The following is a 19,149-nucleotide window of genomic DNA, read 5'->3' on the forward strand; positions in this document are numbered from 1 at the left end:
GCTAGATTCCAGACCCACAGAAACTGTGAGATACTCTCTTAGGTCACTAAGTTTTGTGGTAACTCGTTAGACTGTGATAGCTAACTATTATAAATAGAAGTCATGCTAGATTCCGTGTGAAACCAACACCATAGCTCCCTTCCATGTTTGAAAACTAAGCTCTCAGGATGTCTTTACCCAGTACAAGGAACTCCCATAAGCTAGAAGCACATGTGGCCAGCTGTCTGTCCTTAGTCCTCTTATCTAAACTCACGCTGGTGATCTCAGCCGGAACCATGGCTTTCACTCGTACTTCCCCATGGCCTTCCCCATTTCTACCAGAGAGACTCCATCCTTCTGATTGCCAGCCCTAAATGCTTGTTTTCATTTCTGAACAGAGTATGTCCAATCCATAAAGAATCACGATGGCTGTACTTTTAGAACATATTCCAAAGCTGACCATTTTTACCACCTCCACTGTGATCCTCCTGGTTCAATTCCTTCTCTCTTGCTTGGATTACTGAAGTAGGTTCGTCTATTCCCACCAAATGCCAGGGTAGCATATTTAAACATAAGGCAGATCATGAACTCTGTGGCTCACAACTACGCACAGCTCCCATTCCAAAGTAAAATGAAACTCCTCATTGCAGGCCACAAAGCCCTACATGATCTTGCCCTGATCTCTACTACTTTCCTCCTTGTCCTGTCTGCTTGCAGCCACATTGGCCTTGCTCTTCCTAAACCTTTGCATAGGCGGTTCCCTCCTTCCCAGCAAGTCTTTCTCGGAGGAGGTTCTGCAAATCACCTCGAGGGCTGTCCCAACAGGTCCGGGGAGAGGCTTGACAATCTGCATTTCTGATAAGTTCCCAAGAGCTGATGTGGGGACCACACTGAGAACCACGACCCTAGGGCATCCATTGAGATGGATACCGCTCTGTGTTCTGTAGAAGTCGAGGGGAAAGTCTGTGAAGGAACTTTAGGACCACTTCTCCTTCTTCCTCTTAATGAGATTTGTCCAGATGACATTTAATAGAATAGCGTGATCTCTTCCTATCTGTTTTCTCTTGCTTTGACCTCACCTCCTTACCTTGAGCACCTCTTTTCCCTCCCAGACCAGTATGGACCAATCATGTGATTCACTTACTGTTTACTGTTTCTCCCACCAGGTAGAATGTGAGATCCAAGACGCGGAGATCTTTTTTATCCCAAGGGCTAAACAGACCTTTTTGAATAGATATATTTGTCCTAAAAATGAATTTAATCCTTTAATTTCCTCAGAATATGAACCCGTTTTTTAAAGATGTATTAATGATATCTGCTCATAGAAAGAGCACAGCGGTAAAACAGATTTTTGAGATCAGCTAAACCCAGATTTGTAAGTCAGCTTCGCTAGGAGCTAGAGGTTTATATGAGGTTAATGTGCTATCTGGGGCTCGGATCTTTATCTTGTAAGAACAGTAGGTGATCTGGGATAGACAAACGAACGTGAAGTCTCTAGAACAGTTTTCCTCACCAAAGGAGTGCTCAAGAAACATAACTCCCCCCCGCTTTGGTATCTCTCCCCCACTAGCTCACATTTCATTTACCTCGCAGGTTAATTAAATGCCATTCTAGATGGGATTATATAGAAGTTTCTATTTTAAAACTTACCATTAAAACCTTCGCCTAACCTTTCCCTAGTACCTTGAGGTGAAAAGTTTTCCAACGTCTACCAGATGTAGTGTATAATAAGATTTTGCTGATACTGAGACAGTATTTCAAATTCAACCCCTGTAAAATATTAATCTCTGTGGACAGCGTTCATCCATATATGTATTTCTGGGCAAGAGGCTACTTGAATGTTGATGGCCTGAGACCCAAAACCTCCCATTTCTTATCAGGAGCATTCTAGAGGAATAATTTTCACAAGTGTAAGTATTCTGCCTACCTGCTTCAGATCTAAATGCTGTGTGCGAGATACACAGCGACAATGACTGCTTTCACAATTATCGTGAAACACAGAAATGGTATTTATACTGCTTATGCTGCACATTCATGCGTGACCTGGTATTGCTGAAATAGTCTTTATTTCGGAACATTCCAAAAGAGCAATGTACACAGTAACAAATATTAAGTCATATACCATAAGAAAGCATTCATTAGTGCAAATGGGTTTTGTAAAAGGTCTATCAAAAAGATTTATTTGCTTTAAAACGCATTCATTTCCAGAAGCATTGTTAATAAAACATTACAGTTTCTCATCCTCTGTAATAAAGTATTGAAAATCAATTGTGGTACAGTAGCCAACATTGCAGGTATTGAGTGCAATGAGCCTGTGATGCCTTTATAAATCTGAAACCCACGTAGGACAATAAATTAACAATGAAAAAGACAAGACCATCTAACTGCTGTCTGGCTATCTCCTTGCAATGCTTCAGCTTATGTTGTGCTCATTCAACATAAAATTAGGTCTTTCAAATTGTATGGTGGATTTTTGCTGATATATCCCTAGAGCTAAAAAAATAGTACCTTACCACAAAAATATTTTTATGGCACAAAATTTAAGTTGTTCCATAGTGGTTCACATAGGTGTAAAAAGAAATAGGCACAAAAAATAAAATTCCTGTAAACTATAAAAAAGTAAATTTCAAAGCATAAATTATAGAACCTAGTTGTAAATATGCAATGTATTAAAATACAGAACATGTAACGGGAAGATGTTTAGAACACGTAAGTAAATAGAACAAGTTACTTTAAAAAACTCATGGCAAAGAAAGCATTATTGATACATCTCAATTCTCTCAAAAAGTATTCAGGTACATAGCAGTTCTACAAAAACTTCCTAGATCTAAGTGTCACAATACTGCAACCGTGGATTTGAGAACGTTGCAGTATTATCTCAGGCAAATATTAAGTGCAATAATTAGTCTCTGATGCTTGGTCCATTGGAAAACAATGCAGTAAATATGTTAAAATGCAAAAGGGAAAGAATATCCCGACGTTCACGGTTACCTAGCCAGCTAGGTAACTCAACCCTCATTTCCACGTCTTTCCCATTCTTCAAGGGTGCGCGAGACAGCGTCAGTAGCAACCGTCTCTCCAGTTTCCATCCCTCAGCGTGCTGAGTGAAGACAGAGGCTTTGGAGGCTGAAGGAAACTGAAGGGACGAGACAAGGAAACAGACCGTTAATGCTGCCAGGAGTCCCAGCGCTGGCTCTCATCCGTTCTCCACCCCACCAGGGACAACTCACTAGCACCTTCCCAAGAGCGCCCTGGGTTTCACGCACCCGACCTTCGCACCGTGCTCCCCGGCTGGAAACCCCGTTCGCGGCACACTGCCATGTGTGCTGTGGGTGCAGGAGTTGCAACAGAAGTGAAAAACGACCAATGTCCACTGAGGATAAAGAATAGCTTAAAATCAGAGAGAAAAAGATAAACTCTGTCTAAAAATAAAGTTGCTTCCTTGAATGCAGATAGCAAATTTACCAAGAAGAAATTTTCCACCTTCCAGATCAGGATCTGCCTATCACACTGGCAAAGAATCTAAAATGAATCCTACCCAGTTTCTGCCTAACTCTGGGGAAACCTCTCCTATAGTCTGGCAGTGACAACCTTCACAGAGGCTTAGTTTGGAGGTGGCACAATAGCCTGTATACATCAAATGTGACAGTAAACACAGATCTGCACTTACCGGGGCAGAATAAGCCAGAATTTATGAAGTTTGCAACGAAACGCTTCCTAGCTGGGTAGTAGGATTCTGGCATTCACTTTTGTTTACTTTCACATGTTTTTTGATAGGGGCTCAGATCAAAAAGTCAGAAACTAACACTTCTAATTGAAAAATAAAGACTATTTACACATCCTGACAACAAAGAAGGAAAAACTGCTTACTGGCGCATCCCTTTTCATCCTGTCACTATGGTCCGTCCCTCTCCTCAACAGCCTAGCTTCTTGGGGAAGCTGTCTGTGGTTACTGCCTCCATAGTCTCATCTTCCAAATTATCCTCAACCCACCTCCATGGAATCCTGTTGACCCATGGAATCCTGCTGATGACTCCAAGATCTCCAGTTCAGGGAGCTTGTCTAATATGTGCCTTGCAACTAATCTGGAATTTTAAAGAATAAAAAAATCCTACCTGGACCATACTAAACTTACCAACATAAGCTAACCCCAGCTTAGTATCACTAAGGTGCTTTTGAAAGCATGAGTGTGGGCAAGGGTGTGCATGTGCCCGAGATTTGCTTATTTTGATAAATTATTGCTTCAGAAGTATTTGCAGTTCTATCCTGTGCTAGACATAGTTCTTGGCATTGGGGATTTAGAGTAGTGAACACTCCTCCCCCCCCCTACGCAATTTATGTTCTAGAGGGGACAGACCACAAACTAATGAAGAGGTAGAATCTACAGTCCCTCAGCTGCGGATACAGGCTCTGGGGGGAAAATGGAGAAGGAGGGTAAGAAAGAGGAGTTACAACGGTCAGTGGAGTTGCACTTGTGGACAGCGTTCATGTGGGTGAAGTCCTATGGTCGGGCGGTGGGCAGGGGGGGGGACAGCTGTACAAACAAGCTGAAGAAAGGAAAATACACAAAAGCTCTGGAGATGGAGCTTACCTGGTAAATTAAAGCAAAAGCCAATAATGCGTCAGGAGTGGAGTGATGAGGGAGGAAGGGAAGACCTGACCACGCAAGGGACCACCCCTCCCAACCCCATCACTTTCCAGAGGAAGGAGGCCACACATCAGGCCATAAAGGGCAGCACGCCAGAGACAGGAAGAGTGAGGATGGTTCCCCAGCAGTCTCCAATTTCAAACTGCGAAAGAGGTGATGGAAACAAATGAACAAAGGTTCCTACCTTCTAACAGGCTGTGCAATTTTGCTTCGAGGCAGGTTACTCCCATTTATTGCCAGTGAAGGTCTCGGAAGAGCACTGCGGCCCATTATCCCAGAAGCCGCAGCTTTGTTTGGCGCGGGGATCCCCGTGCTGGAATATAACTGCAGGCCGTTGGATACAGGCATGCTGCTGCTGCCTTGAACGGTGGGGCTCACGTAGGCTGTGGCTTTCAGAGGCTGTCGGACGGACACTGGGAAATGGCCCACGCTGTGGATTCTGTGCTGAAGCTGTCCTGGGGATGGAACTAGAAGAGGAGACGACAGAGATGTGAGGGAAAACCTGTACTGCTGTCCAACTGAGGAAATGCACCTTACATCCACAACAAATAGGGTCAGAAAGGGAATATAAGGAGAGAAATAAATGAAATACAGGTTCCAGACAGCATTTAGCACTAGAAAATTCTCACTCTTGACAACAGTCTCCTATCCTGTCAATCAGCAATATTTCTGGGCACCTAACTATATTCAAAAGCCAGATCTAACACCGACTTCCTTTCCTTTAACAAATGGAATCATCCCTGAGTTCTCACGGGACAGTTTCTTTGCTTGGAAGATATGAGGATTTTCTTGATGGGTGCTCTGGGGATGGTTTCACGAAAACAAAACAAGGGGACAATTAATAACTGTGACATAAAGACAGGTGTACCTATTGGCCTCAGTAGGTCCAAACAGCTTATTACAGATTGAATATTATCATAATGACATTTACCTATCTTATCTCCTAGAGTTGGTGGGAAGAGTAAATGAGTTAATCCACATACAGCCTTACAATGGCACCCAACACTTAGTAACCACTCACCAAGTGATATTATCTTGATAACAGCAAAATCTGTAAAATGAAGGGAACTCTCTGGGTAAGAACTCTTAAAAATTTCATCAATATACTTACATGCCCAACGGTGCGTACCATTTCACGTGAAACAATGAACTGTTTGGCAGAAAGTTTAAACTGTAGAGTCCTTTTTCAAGGGGAAAAAACTGAATCACAGATTTAATGAAAACTTACACATACAACTCTGCCTGTTTTTATAAACTATTCTAGCCTTTGCTGCCTAATATTTGCAATTCAGTTAAACATGGAAGCACCATTTTCTAAAACAGTTTAACTGATTTTGAACTTAACCAATATATACAGTATCTTTTCTTATACAGTATCTTTTTGAAATAAAAACAGAAAGGGAGAAAGACAAAAATCCATGGTTTTATTTAATGCCTATTGAATGATTTCCTTAAAAAATCAGTTTCATGTTAAGTGCGTCCGAGGTGAAATCTATACATAGGAATGCTGATGACATATATTCATCAAGCTCAATTCAAAGTACCTGCATGGCTCAGTCAATTAAGTGTCCAACTCAATTTCAGATCAAGTCATGATCTCAGTTTGTGAGTTTGAGCCCCACATCAGGCTTTGCACTGATGGTGCAAAGCCTGCTTGGGATTCTGGCTCTGCCTGTTCTCGTGTGTGCTTTCTCTCTCTCTCTCAATAAATAAACTCAAATTTAAAAAAAAAAGGTTCTATGCAAGATTCTGCTATAGTTTTGATCCAACCAAGTTTTTGTGACACAGTAAAATTTCTGTTGGGTTGACAATCTCTAAGTTCCTTTCCCACCAATTCTACTATTCCTTAGTTAGGTAAGCTTTTGACCATGAATATGTCAATATATTGGCTCATCAGGTATAATGAATGTACCATACTAATGCGAGATGTTAGCAGAAAACCAGGAAAGGAGGGGATGTGCAGGGATGTATGGGAGCTCTGTACTTCTAATTTCGGTGTAAGCCTAAAACAGCTCGGGAAAAAAAAAAAAAGCCTAAATTTAAAAATTCAGTATGTGAATTTGCCTCAATTTCTTTTGAAAAACATACATAAAGTGCATAAATCTTAAGTCTAGTACTCAATTTTCAAAGTGAACACACTTGTGTCACCACCAGTCACTCCAGGCCATGGAAGTGATCTGCACCCCAGAAGGCTCACATGCCTCTTCCCACAACAGTAACAGTTATTCTCACTTTATCACCACAGATGGGTTATTCCTACCCTGAACTTCAAATAAATGGAATTATACAGTATGTCCTCTGGCTTCTTTCACTCAACATGATGTTTTTGACATTCAGCCATGTTTGCACCGCTATGCAGTACTCAATTGTATGAATGTCACAATCTGTCTGCCTGGTGACGAAAGGCTGGGTTATTCCAGTTTGGGATTTGTGAACCTTCTAGAATATGTGTGTCAGTGTTCATATGCGCTCATTATATAAGATATATTCTGAATTCTACCATCATCACGATAAATGAAGTTAAACAAAGTCACTGAATATAACATCAAACGCAAAAATCAACTATTTCTAAACACCAGCAAAGTAGAAACTAAAGTTTGAAAAAACACTTAAGAATAAATTTCACTATGATGCATTAAAACTTCCTTTCAGAAAGCCATGAACACAGCCTGAGAGACGTGAGGAAGATCTAAATGAAGAGATGTTCCATACTAATGAAATAGAAGAATATTATGAAGATACCAATTCTCCTAAAATTTATCTACAGACTCAATGACATCCCAATTAATATCATTTGAAATGAAATTACACAAGTTACCCAGGAAAATCATCCTATGAACTCTCCTAATACACAAACAAAACAGACAACCCCTTCAGTATTTTAAAAGAAGAAAAAATGATGAGAGTTAAACAGACATAATCCTAATTTTACAAATAAGAACCAGAATGGACATATAACTTATCCAAGAGCATATGATTAAGACCCAAACTCAGATTGTTTTACTGCAAATCCTGTGTTCTTCCTTCTGTATCATGCTGCCTTTCCAACATTATCTTACCTCTGTGTTTTCCAAAGTAAAATGGTCCAGAACTAGGAATCGTCAGGGTATAAACTTAGAACGTATAAAGAATAATCACTTAGAATGCTTACAAATGAAAGTAAATGATGGAGCGCCTGGGTGGCTCAGTCGGTTAAGCGTCCAACTTCGGCTCAGGTCATGATCTCACAGCTCGTGAGTTCGAGCCCCGTGTCGGGTTCTGTGCTGACAGCTCAGAGCCTGGAGCCTGTTTCAGATTCTGTGTCTCCCTCTCTCTCTCTGACCCTCCCCCATTCATGCTCTGTCTCTCTCTGTCTCAAAAGTAAATAAACGTTAAAAAAAAAAATTAAAAAAAAAAAAAAAGAAAGTAAATGAGAACAGAATCCTAAGATTTGAAAGAAGCATATGACCGACATATTGCACATCAGTGCTCTAAAGGATTTTTCTTCTCTCATTATTATGTTTGACTTTCAAACACTGATTTTTCTACCTTATTTTTTTACATTGATGAGTTGGAATTCTCCTGTAAAGAATTTTCCCTTCTCAATTTATGTATTTAGTCCATTACATATGGACCTGTGGTTATTCTGTTGGTTATAATCCTTCACAATTATTTTTTTCTGTGGCTTCAACTGTCACTGACTTGGTCACTAACTTTTTCGAGTTGTTTTCTATGTTCTACATTCCCATAATTTTTTGAGCACTTCGACCATAACTAGCCATTCTTTGTTGTGTGCATTCCATTTTGGGCTACATATGTTCTTCCGGCACTCGAATCACACTATTAAGCCACACAGAGTCAGAGTTAACAAAAATTCCTAATCATTACTACATTTGCTACTATAAAAACTATAATATAGTGACTGAGTGGCTTAGTCAGTTGAGCATCAACTTCACCTCAGGCCATGATCTCATGGTTCAGGAGTTTGAGCCCTACCATCGGGCTCGGTACGGTCTGTCAACACAGAGCCCGCTTCAGATCCTCTGTCCCCGCTTTCTCTGCCCCTGCCCCACTCACGCGCTCTCTCAAAAATAAACATTAAAAAAAACAACAACCCTGTATTTTCCTAGTCTACACTAATATGATCAACTCTTGTACTCAAGTATAGAACTGTGTACTAATCTCAGTTAAATTTCATCATGATCTCATCTGGCCTATTGTCCTAGGTGCCTGACATGAAATTAGTAGCTCTGTTTCCCACCATTAACAAATTTCACAGGTCGTCTTCCGTGTCCTTACACAAGTCATTAATTCCAGTATTAACAGATTAAGCCCTAATCTGATACAGCCCTATGGCATTCGTCTACTCATTCATTCAAACGTTTACTGCGAACTCATTATATACCAGGCAGCGTGCCAGGTGCTAGGCACAGAAAATCAGCTAAGCTGATAATCTAGTATGGAAGATAAAGACCATAAAATATGACACACTGAAAAAGGTAAGCACCAAAAATCTAATCCGTCCTAGATATGTTTTGGGGGTTTATGGGGAAGTCTGTTAGGTTCATCAACAGAGCCTTTTCAAAGGGTATGTGTCTGGGCTGTAGGACAAAGGTAAACAGCAACAAGCTGCATAAAGAAGGGAAATATCAGCATAAACTCTGGGGTGATCAGAACAAGCTTCTGCCTCTATTCCTTCACCTGCATGGCCTTGTGCAAACTGTTACTTTATCTGTTTTCTCAAAATGCAAAATGGGAACAAGGACAGAAACGACCTCATAGGGTTGTTAGCAGAACCAAGTAAGACAATAGCTGTAAACCGGTTAGCACAGTTCTTTGTGCACGGTAAATGTTGTCAATTTGTCTTTAGCAACTAAGACAATAAGAAATGAAAAACTGTCTCATGTGGGGCAAATGCCACGTGAACCCCCAAAATGGATCTGAGGTAGAAGGGTTTCAGACCACCCTGGTTGATGACTTGGCCAGCACACTCTGAACATGTGTCAGGCCTCCTACATTTGGGTACCAACACTGGGACTGTGACCGTTGAGTCTGCCTCCCAGGGATCAGTGTTGGACTTAACCCCAACTACTCACGTAAACAGCACGAGCGGGAATGGGAGGGGGGCCCTGGAACCACCACATCCCCACACAAAATAAAAACTTATGAACACAAGATTTCACACTCATTGCATGGCTCACTGCTGGGTAAAACATCCAGAGAATGAATGACAGACTGTGTGGTAAGCTGAAAGGGAGCAGGTAAGTACTACTTTGCACACTAAAATATAACTTCATTTTGAGAGAAACAAAGCTAAGATAACACTAAGGTGAAAAACAACACAAAGGTAAGAGCAAGACTGAACAAATATGCTTTCTTCAGAGAAAAGGGATCAAGCAGAGATAGCTAGAAAGCAGCAGATCTTCAAGGAAAGAGGTTATTTTTGTTCATACGACAAGCAAACAAATTAATTATCGTGTAGTGCCTCTACTGCTATCCTTGGGTTTAGAGGATTAAACGTAATTTACTAATTATTAATTGATAACATATGCACTGATGAAAATACCACTCAATTGCAATGGTGAAGTTAAAAAAAAAAGTCACAAGGAGAAAAGTTTCCTGCCGTGTTCGCAAAAGAAAAAAAAAATGAAATAGTAAGATAGTTTTCTAACTGCATTACAACTAAAAATTACTAACGAATTACAAATTGTCACACTTACTGCAAGACTGTATTCTTGAAATCCCGTTCCCAGCTCCATGCAAACTTGAGTCAAAACTCTGACTGTTTCTCACGGCGACTGGAGAACTTGCATTGCTACTAACAGCAGTTGTACTTGGCATCCGAGCTAGATTAGGCATACTTCTTCGGAGCTTGTCTAGAAAAGAATTTCAGTCGAAAATCATAAGTTTATGCCAGTTAAAATAGGAGCTTTCAAAAGTAGATATAAATATTATACTCAATAACATAAAAATTATGTGTGTTATGAACTATAACAAGCTACCATAGAATTAACCTTCTGTATAGAAAGCAAACTCAGTATCTCGAAGAAAGGCTCTACCAAGCAACTGTTTAAAAAAATGTGTTCTGGGGCGCCTGGGTGGCTCTGTCGGTTAAGCGTCTGACTTTGGCTCAGGTCATGATCTCGCGGTCCGTGAGTTCGAGCCCCGCGTCGGGCTCTAGGGCTGATGGCTCAGAGCCTGGAGCCTGTTTCAGATTCTGTGTCTCCCTCTCTCTGACCCTCCCCCGTTCATGCTCTGTCTCTCTCTGTCTCAAAAAAAAATAAAAAAAATAAAAAATAAAAAAATGTGTTCTATAAAAGTAAGTAGGAATTAGCTAATCAACTAGCTATTTGTATACAAATGGATAAATTTGTATCAAAGTGAGGTTAGAGAATAATCTTAACAGCCACTTAGTTTTAAAAGACACTAGAAATTATTGCATAGTAATTAAAAAAAAAAAAAGAACCAAACTAACACCTACTGTATCTCTTGCTAGCATAGAAAAATGGGAAAAAAATTATTAAAATCCTAACTTGACATGTTCTGAGATACCCACTCATCACACCAACATGACTACATTAACTTCTGGAAAGTTTTAACTATAAGTAAGCCACTAAACCTCTTGAGACCTGAAAAGAGAACGCTTCCATTTCATTGTCCTGGCTGAGCACACATGCTGCCACAAGAGGGCAGCAGAGAGTCGCCCACAGATCCCCGTGCTGCTGAGCTGTGAATTCAGCACAGGACCACAAGACACACCGTCCCTAAACTGAAGTTCCCCTAACAGGTCGCTCAAGCTCAGAAAACAAAAGATATATTTGAGTGCTAAGCCAAAACCATTCAAGTACAAAACCGGATTCACTTCTTCCTCCCGTTCACTCTCTCTCTCTCTCTCTCTCTCTCACACACACACACACACACACACACACACACACACACACACACGGCGCCTTCCACACTTACTCAGGCCCACTGGCTGCACCCTCCCTGCCCAGCAAGTCCTCTAATCCGGAAATTGGGGCCATCTCCTCAGACGCACCTCCCTTCTATACCCCCGGCCCCGCGTCCTGTCAGTTCTGCCTAATAGTTAATGTATCATCTACTACATCTGGTTCGGACCTCATTATTCATCACTCACATTTTGACAAAATCCTCTTAATTGGTCTCCACGCCCCCTACCCGGTTCCTCGGCCTCCTCTCCCACACAGCCTGCTCTAGTCTCCCAAGAGCACAAGCACATACCCAGTGACCCTCTTAAAACCTTCCAATCACGCTGCCACCTTCATCCAAAAGCCCAAGCCACTGGGCATGGCCTGCATGAGACCCTCCGAGGTTTTGGCCCCGCATCCTTCTCCAGCCTTACCTCCTGCTACTCCCACCCCTCTGCCTAGTCTCCCATGCAGTGGATGAAGGAAGTTGCCCAGTGCTCCACACTCTTGCATCTGTGACGTACTCCAGTCACAGACTGGACTGTCCCTCCACTGGGCCACCCTTCCCCACTCTGTGGAGTGACCGAATGAAAAAGGGCACAGGAATTTACCACATATATACTAAATGCCAGGCACCCCAGAAGATGCCACGGGGCCCACACTGTACCACAGGTCCAGTCCCTGACTCTGAGTTTATAGTCTAAACCAGGTCTTCTCAATCTTGTTTCCATTATCCATCCTAAAGAGAAAATCTAAAATTTAACGTTAAATCTTATTTTTCCCAAATGGAACAAATTATATAGAAAAATAACATTTGAAACATTTGGAACTCTGCGGGACTACAAACCACGGTACTATCTCATGCTGTTCATGCACCCCCTACTCTCCAAGATATTTTTATTTTTATTGGTATATGCCCTAAAACACCAACAGACACATACCAGGGCACTCAAGTTTGTGGTCACTTTCTTTCAAGCTAAATTGGAAAACAAATGATATACTTGAACACTAATCCAAAATGTGTCCAAGGACAAAACCAAACTCATCTTCTCCCCCCTTCTTTGCACTGCTTGTTTCACATTACTTCTACCCAGTCACTGGAGCCCTGCCCAGCAATGTTTGCCTCTTTGCGGTAGTCTAGGGAAAAGACAGAAAAGTAAACAAGTATAATAAGTATACTTACATAATAAGCGTAAGAAAGTAAAATAAGAAAGTGTAAAGAGCGCTATGAGGAGACCAAAAAGAAGATTATGTCGACCTCGCTAACATTTTCTGTATATCTCCTAGCGGAGGTATTTCCACTCCCACAACACATCCTTATTCCCGGTACGTATTTCTAGAGTTAATAATGCTCAAATACTGCCACTGTTAGTTTTCCTGACCAGTTTCCTCAATATCTCCTTGAGGCCTATTTTTCACAACCATAGGTTTCATATTCCTAAATTCTTGTTAAAGTTCCTAACCCCAGGCAGCAGGCATTTAATACATTCAGCACATGTTATTTATGTGTATGTTGCAGACGGTGTGTGGTAAGAGAAATAAGGGAGAAGGGACTGGTCTTAGAGTCTACATCCAGATCTTTTGAACATCACACTAACTGGATGAAAAGCGAGCTTCTATTAATGCAAGACTAAATTACTTTGACTATATATATTTAAGCTGCAGGGAGACACAAGGAAAGAATTATATGCTACCATTTAGAATACGAATTGAGTTTCTACATTTCTAAGTTTCCAAACTATTTACTATAAAATTGTTCATAGCGGCATCTGGGTGGCTCAGTTGGTTAAGCGTCTGACTCTTGGTTTCCGCTCAGGTCATGATCTCATGGTTCCTGAGTTCGAGCCCCGCATTGGGCTCTGCGCTGACAGTGCGGAGTCTGCTTGGGATTCTATCTCTCTCGTTCTGCCCCTCTCCAACTCACTTGCTCTGTGTCTCTCAAAAATAAATAAATCTTAAAAAGTTGAAAAAGTTTTCATATATACAGAAGTGTTGAAAAGCAGTGTCGTATCTGCATGTTTTCCACCTAGATATGCTAGTTGTTTTCATTTTGCCATAATTAATTCATCTCCACATATATACATAATTGTTTGCTGTGAAGCCACATAAAAGCTGCAGACCTCTGGACACTTGAACACTAATGCCTTCTCCCTCAGTTTTAATATGATGTCATGACTTCCATTAAGCACATGGAATACATTTTCTTCCTGGTATTTTGAGCTTCAATAATAAATTAGTCACTATGACCTTCCCACTGCCACGATTTCTTTTAAATTTTAAACCTAAAGGTACCCGGGCACTTTGAAATCTTAGGTAGGGCCAAAGAATAAGAAAATTCTGTACAATCACAATACTTTCATTCCATGTAAACAAATTAACAATAGGTTTTAATAATCCACATACAAAATTTTCCCATCAAGAATGTCCTTCATAAGCATTTCCCCCTAAACCACGATCAGTCAAGGTTCACACATTAGATGTGGTTGTCGTGTTTCTAATCTCTATTAATCTAGATGTATCTGTTTTTTAAAACCAATCTTTATTCCTGTAAGCAGCAAGTCAGTCTCACAAAGCTTTAAATCTGAAATACGCTCTTAAAAGTAAAGGCTTCCAAGTGTCAATATGTAGAACACTTCTCCTCTGGGTGAAGCTCCCATCTACAAGCGATGTCAGGGACCATCTGGAAATGAGGTACACTCTTCCTGTCAAACAATGTGGATCACATTAATGACCATATATGCTTTAATGTTCAAGGAATCAAAAATAACATTCTATTTCTATCTTCACAAGAAATCAGCAATTTGCACTCAAGGACTGAGGTACAGCAGGGAAAGCTAGAGGAACAGACAGAGGAAAGAATTCAATGGAGTCTTCTCATGTTATTATTTCTCAAGCAGCAGCAAGAGTTACCACTCTAAGAAACAAAGACTACAGAGTATTCAGAAATAAAGGGGACATGTGGTTACCCACCAATCAGATCTAGCCTTCCAATCAGTACAGGGTACAAGGGAGGGCCCGGGGCTAACAGTGCTAACCTCATGCCACAGACAACCCCTGCCATACCCTAAAAAGATCCTACAAGAGTTAGTCATTGTTCACATCTGGAAAACTATTCCAAATATGCTTTTAATTTTATAACCCCTATAAATAGTCCCATAACTGTTTTTTAAAATTTTTTTAATGTTTTATTTATTCTTGAGAGAGAGAAGGACAGAGCATGAGCGAGGGAGGGGCAGAGAGAGAGGGAGACACAGAATCTGAAGCAGGCTCCAGGCTCCAGGCTCTGAGCTGTCAGCACACAGCCTGACGCAGGGCTCGAACTCACAACTGCAAGATCATGACCTCAGCCAAAGTCTCATGACGCTCAACCGACTGAGCCACCCAGGCACCCCGATCCCATAAATTTTAAGAGCCCTCTTTTCTGAACCTAGGCAGCGCTGGAGCTACGAAAGCAATAAACATAAATATGCACTGGTGGCTTCTTGTTAGTCATTTTTATTTAGTTTTTAAAGTTGATTTGAGAGAGACAGAGATAGCATGAATGGGGGAGGAGCAGAGAGGCAGAGAGGGAGAGAGGGAGAGAGGGAGAGAGGGAGAGAGGGAGAGAGGGAGAGAGGAGGGAGGGAGGGAGGGAGGGAGGGAGGGAGGGAGGGAGAATCCCAAGCTGCCCCTCGCTGCCAACACAGAGCCAGATGTGGGGCTTGAAAGCACTGAGCCAAGAGGTCATGACCTGAGCCGAAGCCAAGAGTTGGACACTTAACCGGCTTAGCCACCCAGGTGCCCCTTTAGTCATTTTAAATGGATCCCTTATTTATTCTCTCCTATCCATATTATTTTAGGAATTTAGAAAAAATATGATGGCCTAGTTTCAAAGTTGCCACTCTTATTTCACAATTTTGTTCAACTGACATTCCATGGTAACAAATGAAGGGTCAGTTATCTGAGTCACATTTTTTTAAAATGAGGGTGGGAGGGGAGACAGTCAGTCGTTATTTACTTTCCCAGCACTTTTCATCCAGGCAGTGCAAGGGTCATTATTTCATTTGTTCCTTAGGTTGGAAGAGTGTGTACCAGATGATTTGATGTGAAATTATACCTAAGTTTTCCGAGAAAGAGGTATTATTTGTCCACATTTTAATAGCCAAAGAAAGCCACGTGTATGGAGACCCGAGAGACCTGTGAAAGACGGAAGTGGTGGGACAAGACTGGACTCCAGAGCCTGCACTCTCAACCCCAAGTTAATCGGCCACAAGTCCAGTCCAGAAAACCGTGGTCGTGTTCGATTTTCCTTTGCGCATGGAGCCCAGGCCTTTTAGGAAAAATGAAACTGCCACAGTTGGACGCTAAGCTGTGGGGTGCCTCTGCTTTCCTTATGGGAGTCATCACAGCGCAGGTCCAGGGAAACCGATCCTTTTCATCGTGGTGCTCGGTGTAAGGTGAAACCCCTCTTCTAAGGGAAGACAACAATCCGCTGCCAACACGGAGCAAGCAGCGGAGCCAGCGTCTGCTGGGCAACTAGGATACGATGTTTTAAGGCACCTGACAACCATCAGAGCAACAACTCGAGGCGTCCTTTTCCTCGATTTCAAAGCGAGGCAGACTTTCATGACGCACATGGAATACACCGCTTTTCTGGCATTATGAGCATTAATAAATTAGTTACTACGACATGCCTTAGCTGCCACTTTTTTTCCTTTTAAATTTGATATCTAGAAATACTAGAAGAGAAATTATGACTGAAATGTTCAATAGTTTCAAAGGATCTCTCAATTAGCACAAATGATACAAGTACAGAAGAAGAGAAGGTAAAAACAAAAAACATGGTAACAGGTGATCATGAATACAATTTGTATTTGGCCCTGCAGTCCTTTTAAATAAGCTGCTTCACCACTCCTGGGCCCAGCTTTGAGAAATGGTGCTATGTAATAATTAAGAGCTGTAATTATAAATACGGTTTATTTCTCCATATTATACAGGATTTGCATGTGAAATCTGACCGGTCATCGGTACAAAATCATAGCAGGCTTAGAATATTACATGATTGTTCTCCATAGTCTGTTGGAGGTCAAGGACCGTACCTCCTGGATTGGGGAAGTAAGACTAACAGTGAATATGGAGAAAGGAAAAAACACACAAGAGAATGACACATACTCTGACCCACCACGTTGACAGTGACGCTGGGGCAGATCAACTTCCTGTTACCATGCCAAGTATCAGCCTCCGTATCCCTCCTGGTACACAGATCTTACTTCTAGATGTCAGAGGGAAAGACACATCCAAACTTGTCCTAAATCGGGATGTGCACAAGCATCACCATCCATGCTTCCCATCCATTACCGCATGACAGGAGAAGCAGTGCGGGACTGAGGTGGCGGGAGAGGAAAGGAGACACCACTCAGTGCGATGGGCTCCATGGAGCTCCACTGTGAACTCAGCCAGCACCACCTGCCCGTCCTGCCTCTGAACTAGCAACCACATAAAGATGCCCCATATGCATGACTCATCCTGTGCTGGCCACATCGTGGTGGTTTTCTTGAAGCTGTAAGTCTGTCAGTCTGGGACACGTGATCAGAAACTGGTCAATTTTAGATTTCAACTCAGACCATACTGGTAAGTTCTTGAAGATATACTTAATAAATCTGGGAAACATTTAGCAATTATTTATACTGACATTAAAACCATTTCTTGGCCCTATATGAAAGATCAAAGCACACTAAATACCAAAGGACACATATAACCTACCTCCATTGGTCCTATTTGGTTGCTGATCTGGAGTTTGGGCTTGAGGTGAATAATACTGTTGTTGCTGGTAATTATTTGAAGGAAAATACTGGGAACTGGGGCTCCTCCTACAATCCCGAATGCTGGAGAAAGTCTGTGAATGGGGAATTCCTCTTTGGAAAGGCGAACACCTTGGAAGACGAGGCTGAGGTGGTGGCAAATGGTCAAATTCTTCCTCGTCCTCCAGACTGAATCGATCATATTCTTGATCACTACATGTCCCTTTTTTTCCTGAATTCAGTGACACACTGGAACTATGTCTGGACACAGATGCTGAAGTGGACGCATAATCTTGCCTGAGACCTATGACAGAACAAGAAACAGTATCACCTCATGAGACACCTCAATCCAGCAAAAATTAAGTTGCAGTTAAGCATCAGAAGAAAATTTCTGTCAAATAATTCAAATGAAGGCCATTATCTTGTTCATAGTTTGTTACGTCCCAAGAAAACAGATACATTTACCTACCAAATAGATGTCTAAGATTAGACTATCCTGTTGTACAAAAAAATTGCCCCAATTCCAATGAAGAAGAAATACACTGCTGCAGTTCATCAATCAGTGTCTGTCAATTTCCCCAAATGATCCCTTAAGAAATCTGGAGAGATACTCAGGAAAAGCTATTCATCATCATTACAAATAGTATGTTATAAGTTAGACAATTCAAATAATCCAATCTCTGTCCAGGGGGTATTCCTCCTGCTCCCCACCCCAGTTTTCAAAGTCAAAGCAAAGTTCAAAACCTGGGGTACCAATATTTTCTAACAAGGTCACCTCTCTGTTCTATTTGTTACTAATACTATCTTTTTCAAAGCACACAGACACTTTAACTCTTCAATAGTTTTGGGTTATCCTAAATGAAACCCACTAAAAATAGTCAACCTGGAAGTTTCTAGCTATTTCTTTCATCTCACAGTCAATACCACAATTTTTTTAAAGTAGTCCCTCCCTGACTAACTTCTGAAATTCACATTAATTGTCTAGTCATATATTTTCAGAAAGCGTTACTGTTATTTTATTATTCCTAAATAACAACATAAAACAATCACTTTCTCCCTCTGAATGGATCTTATCAAACTCTCCATAAGCATTACCATGTTTCTCATAGTAGCCTTGACTAATTTTGAAAACAGGAAGTTGTTGTGCTTGAATGAAATGATACTTGGCTGTTTCTACTTATGTTGACCTGAAAAGATAAAACTCCAAACCAAGCCTAGCCCAGTTCTGTAATCTACATCTTATTGTGCCTTTAATACCTTGCGGTAGTTCACTTCTAGATTTGTTAACTTTCCTGCAGAGCCACTGATACATTGTCCCATCGCTAATGATCTCTTCTGTTTATATTTACCCTGAGAAGCTTGTCAATGGATTTTAATTGAGTTTATATTAAGATAACTATAGACTCACACGCAGTTCTAAGAAAGAACACCGAGAGATCCCTTGTGCACTTTGCCCAGTGTCCCCCAATGGTAGCATTTTGCAAAATTATAAAACAATATGACAACCAGGATATTGTGATACAAACCCAACTTATTTAGATATTTTCAGTTTTACCCATATATATGGAAGTATTAAGTTCCGTACAATGTTATCACCTGTATGATCAAATATTCACCATCAGTGTCAAAATACTAAACAGTTCCAAAAATCCACAAAACACGAAAATCCCTTGTGTTGCCCTTTTATAACCACGTCCCCCTCCTTCCTGAGATCCCACACCCTGTCTCTAACCCTCATCAACTGTAAAATTTTCTCACTCCAAAATGTTATATAAATGGAATTACACAGAATGAAATCTCTTGAGATCTTTTTTCACTCAGGAGAATTCCTGGG

General features: G+C 41.2%; 1 protein-coding gene across 3 annotated transcripts in view; it reads right to left on the reverse strand.

Annotated features, from left to right (window-relative positions):
* Nucleotides 1–2,026: 2,026 nt before the first annotated feature.
* The window catches only part of SLAIN1 (SLAIN motif family member 1), a 61,775-nt gene continuing 44,652 nt past the window's right edge, over nucleotides 2,027–19,149 (reverse strand). For all 3 annotated transcript variants that reach the window (XM_019444119.2, XM_019444120.2, XM_019444121.2), the window contains 4 exons: nucleotides 17,278–17,619; nucleotides 10,327–10,482; nucleotides 4,812–5,094; nucleotides 2,027–3,115 (listed from right to left, as the gene is read on the reverse strand). In XM_019444119.2, the coding sequence (XP_019299664.2) occupies nucleotides 3,040–3,115; nucleotides 4,812–5,094; nucleotides 10,327–10,482; nucleotides 17,278–17,619 (857 nt within the window). In that variant the 3' untranslated portion in view covers nucleotides 2,027–3,039. The remainder of the gene's footprint in view (nucleotides 3,116–4,811; nucleotides 5,095–10,326; nucleotides 10,483–17,277; nucleotides 17,620–19,149) is intronic.

This window comes from Panthera pardus, unplaced genomic scaffold, assembly GCF_024362965.1.
Source record: "Panthera pardus isolate Hobbes unplaced genomic scaffold, ASM2436296v1 HiC_scaffold_1, whole genome shotgun sequence".
Classification (NCBI taxonomy): Eukaryota; Metazoa; Chordata; class Mammalia; order Carnivora; family Felidae; genus Panthera; species Panthera pardus.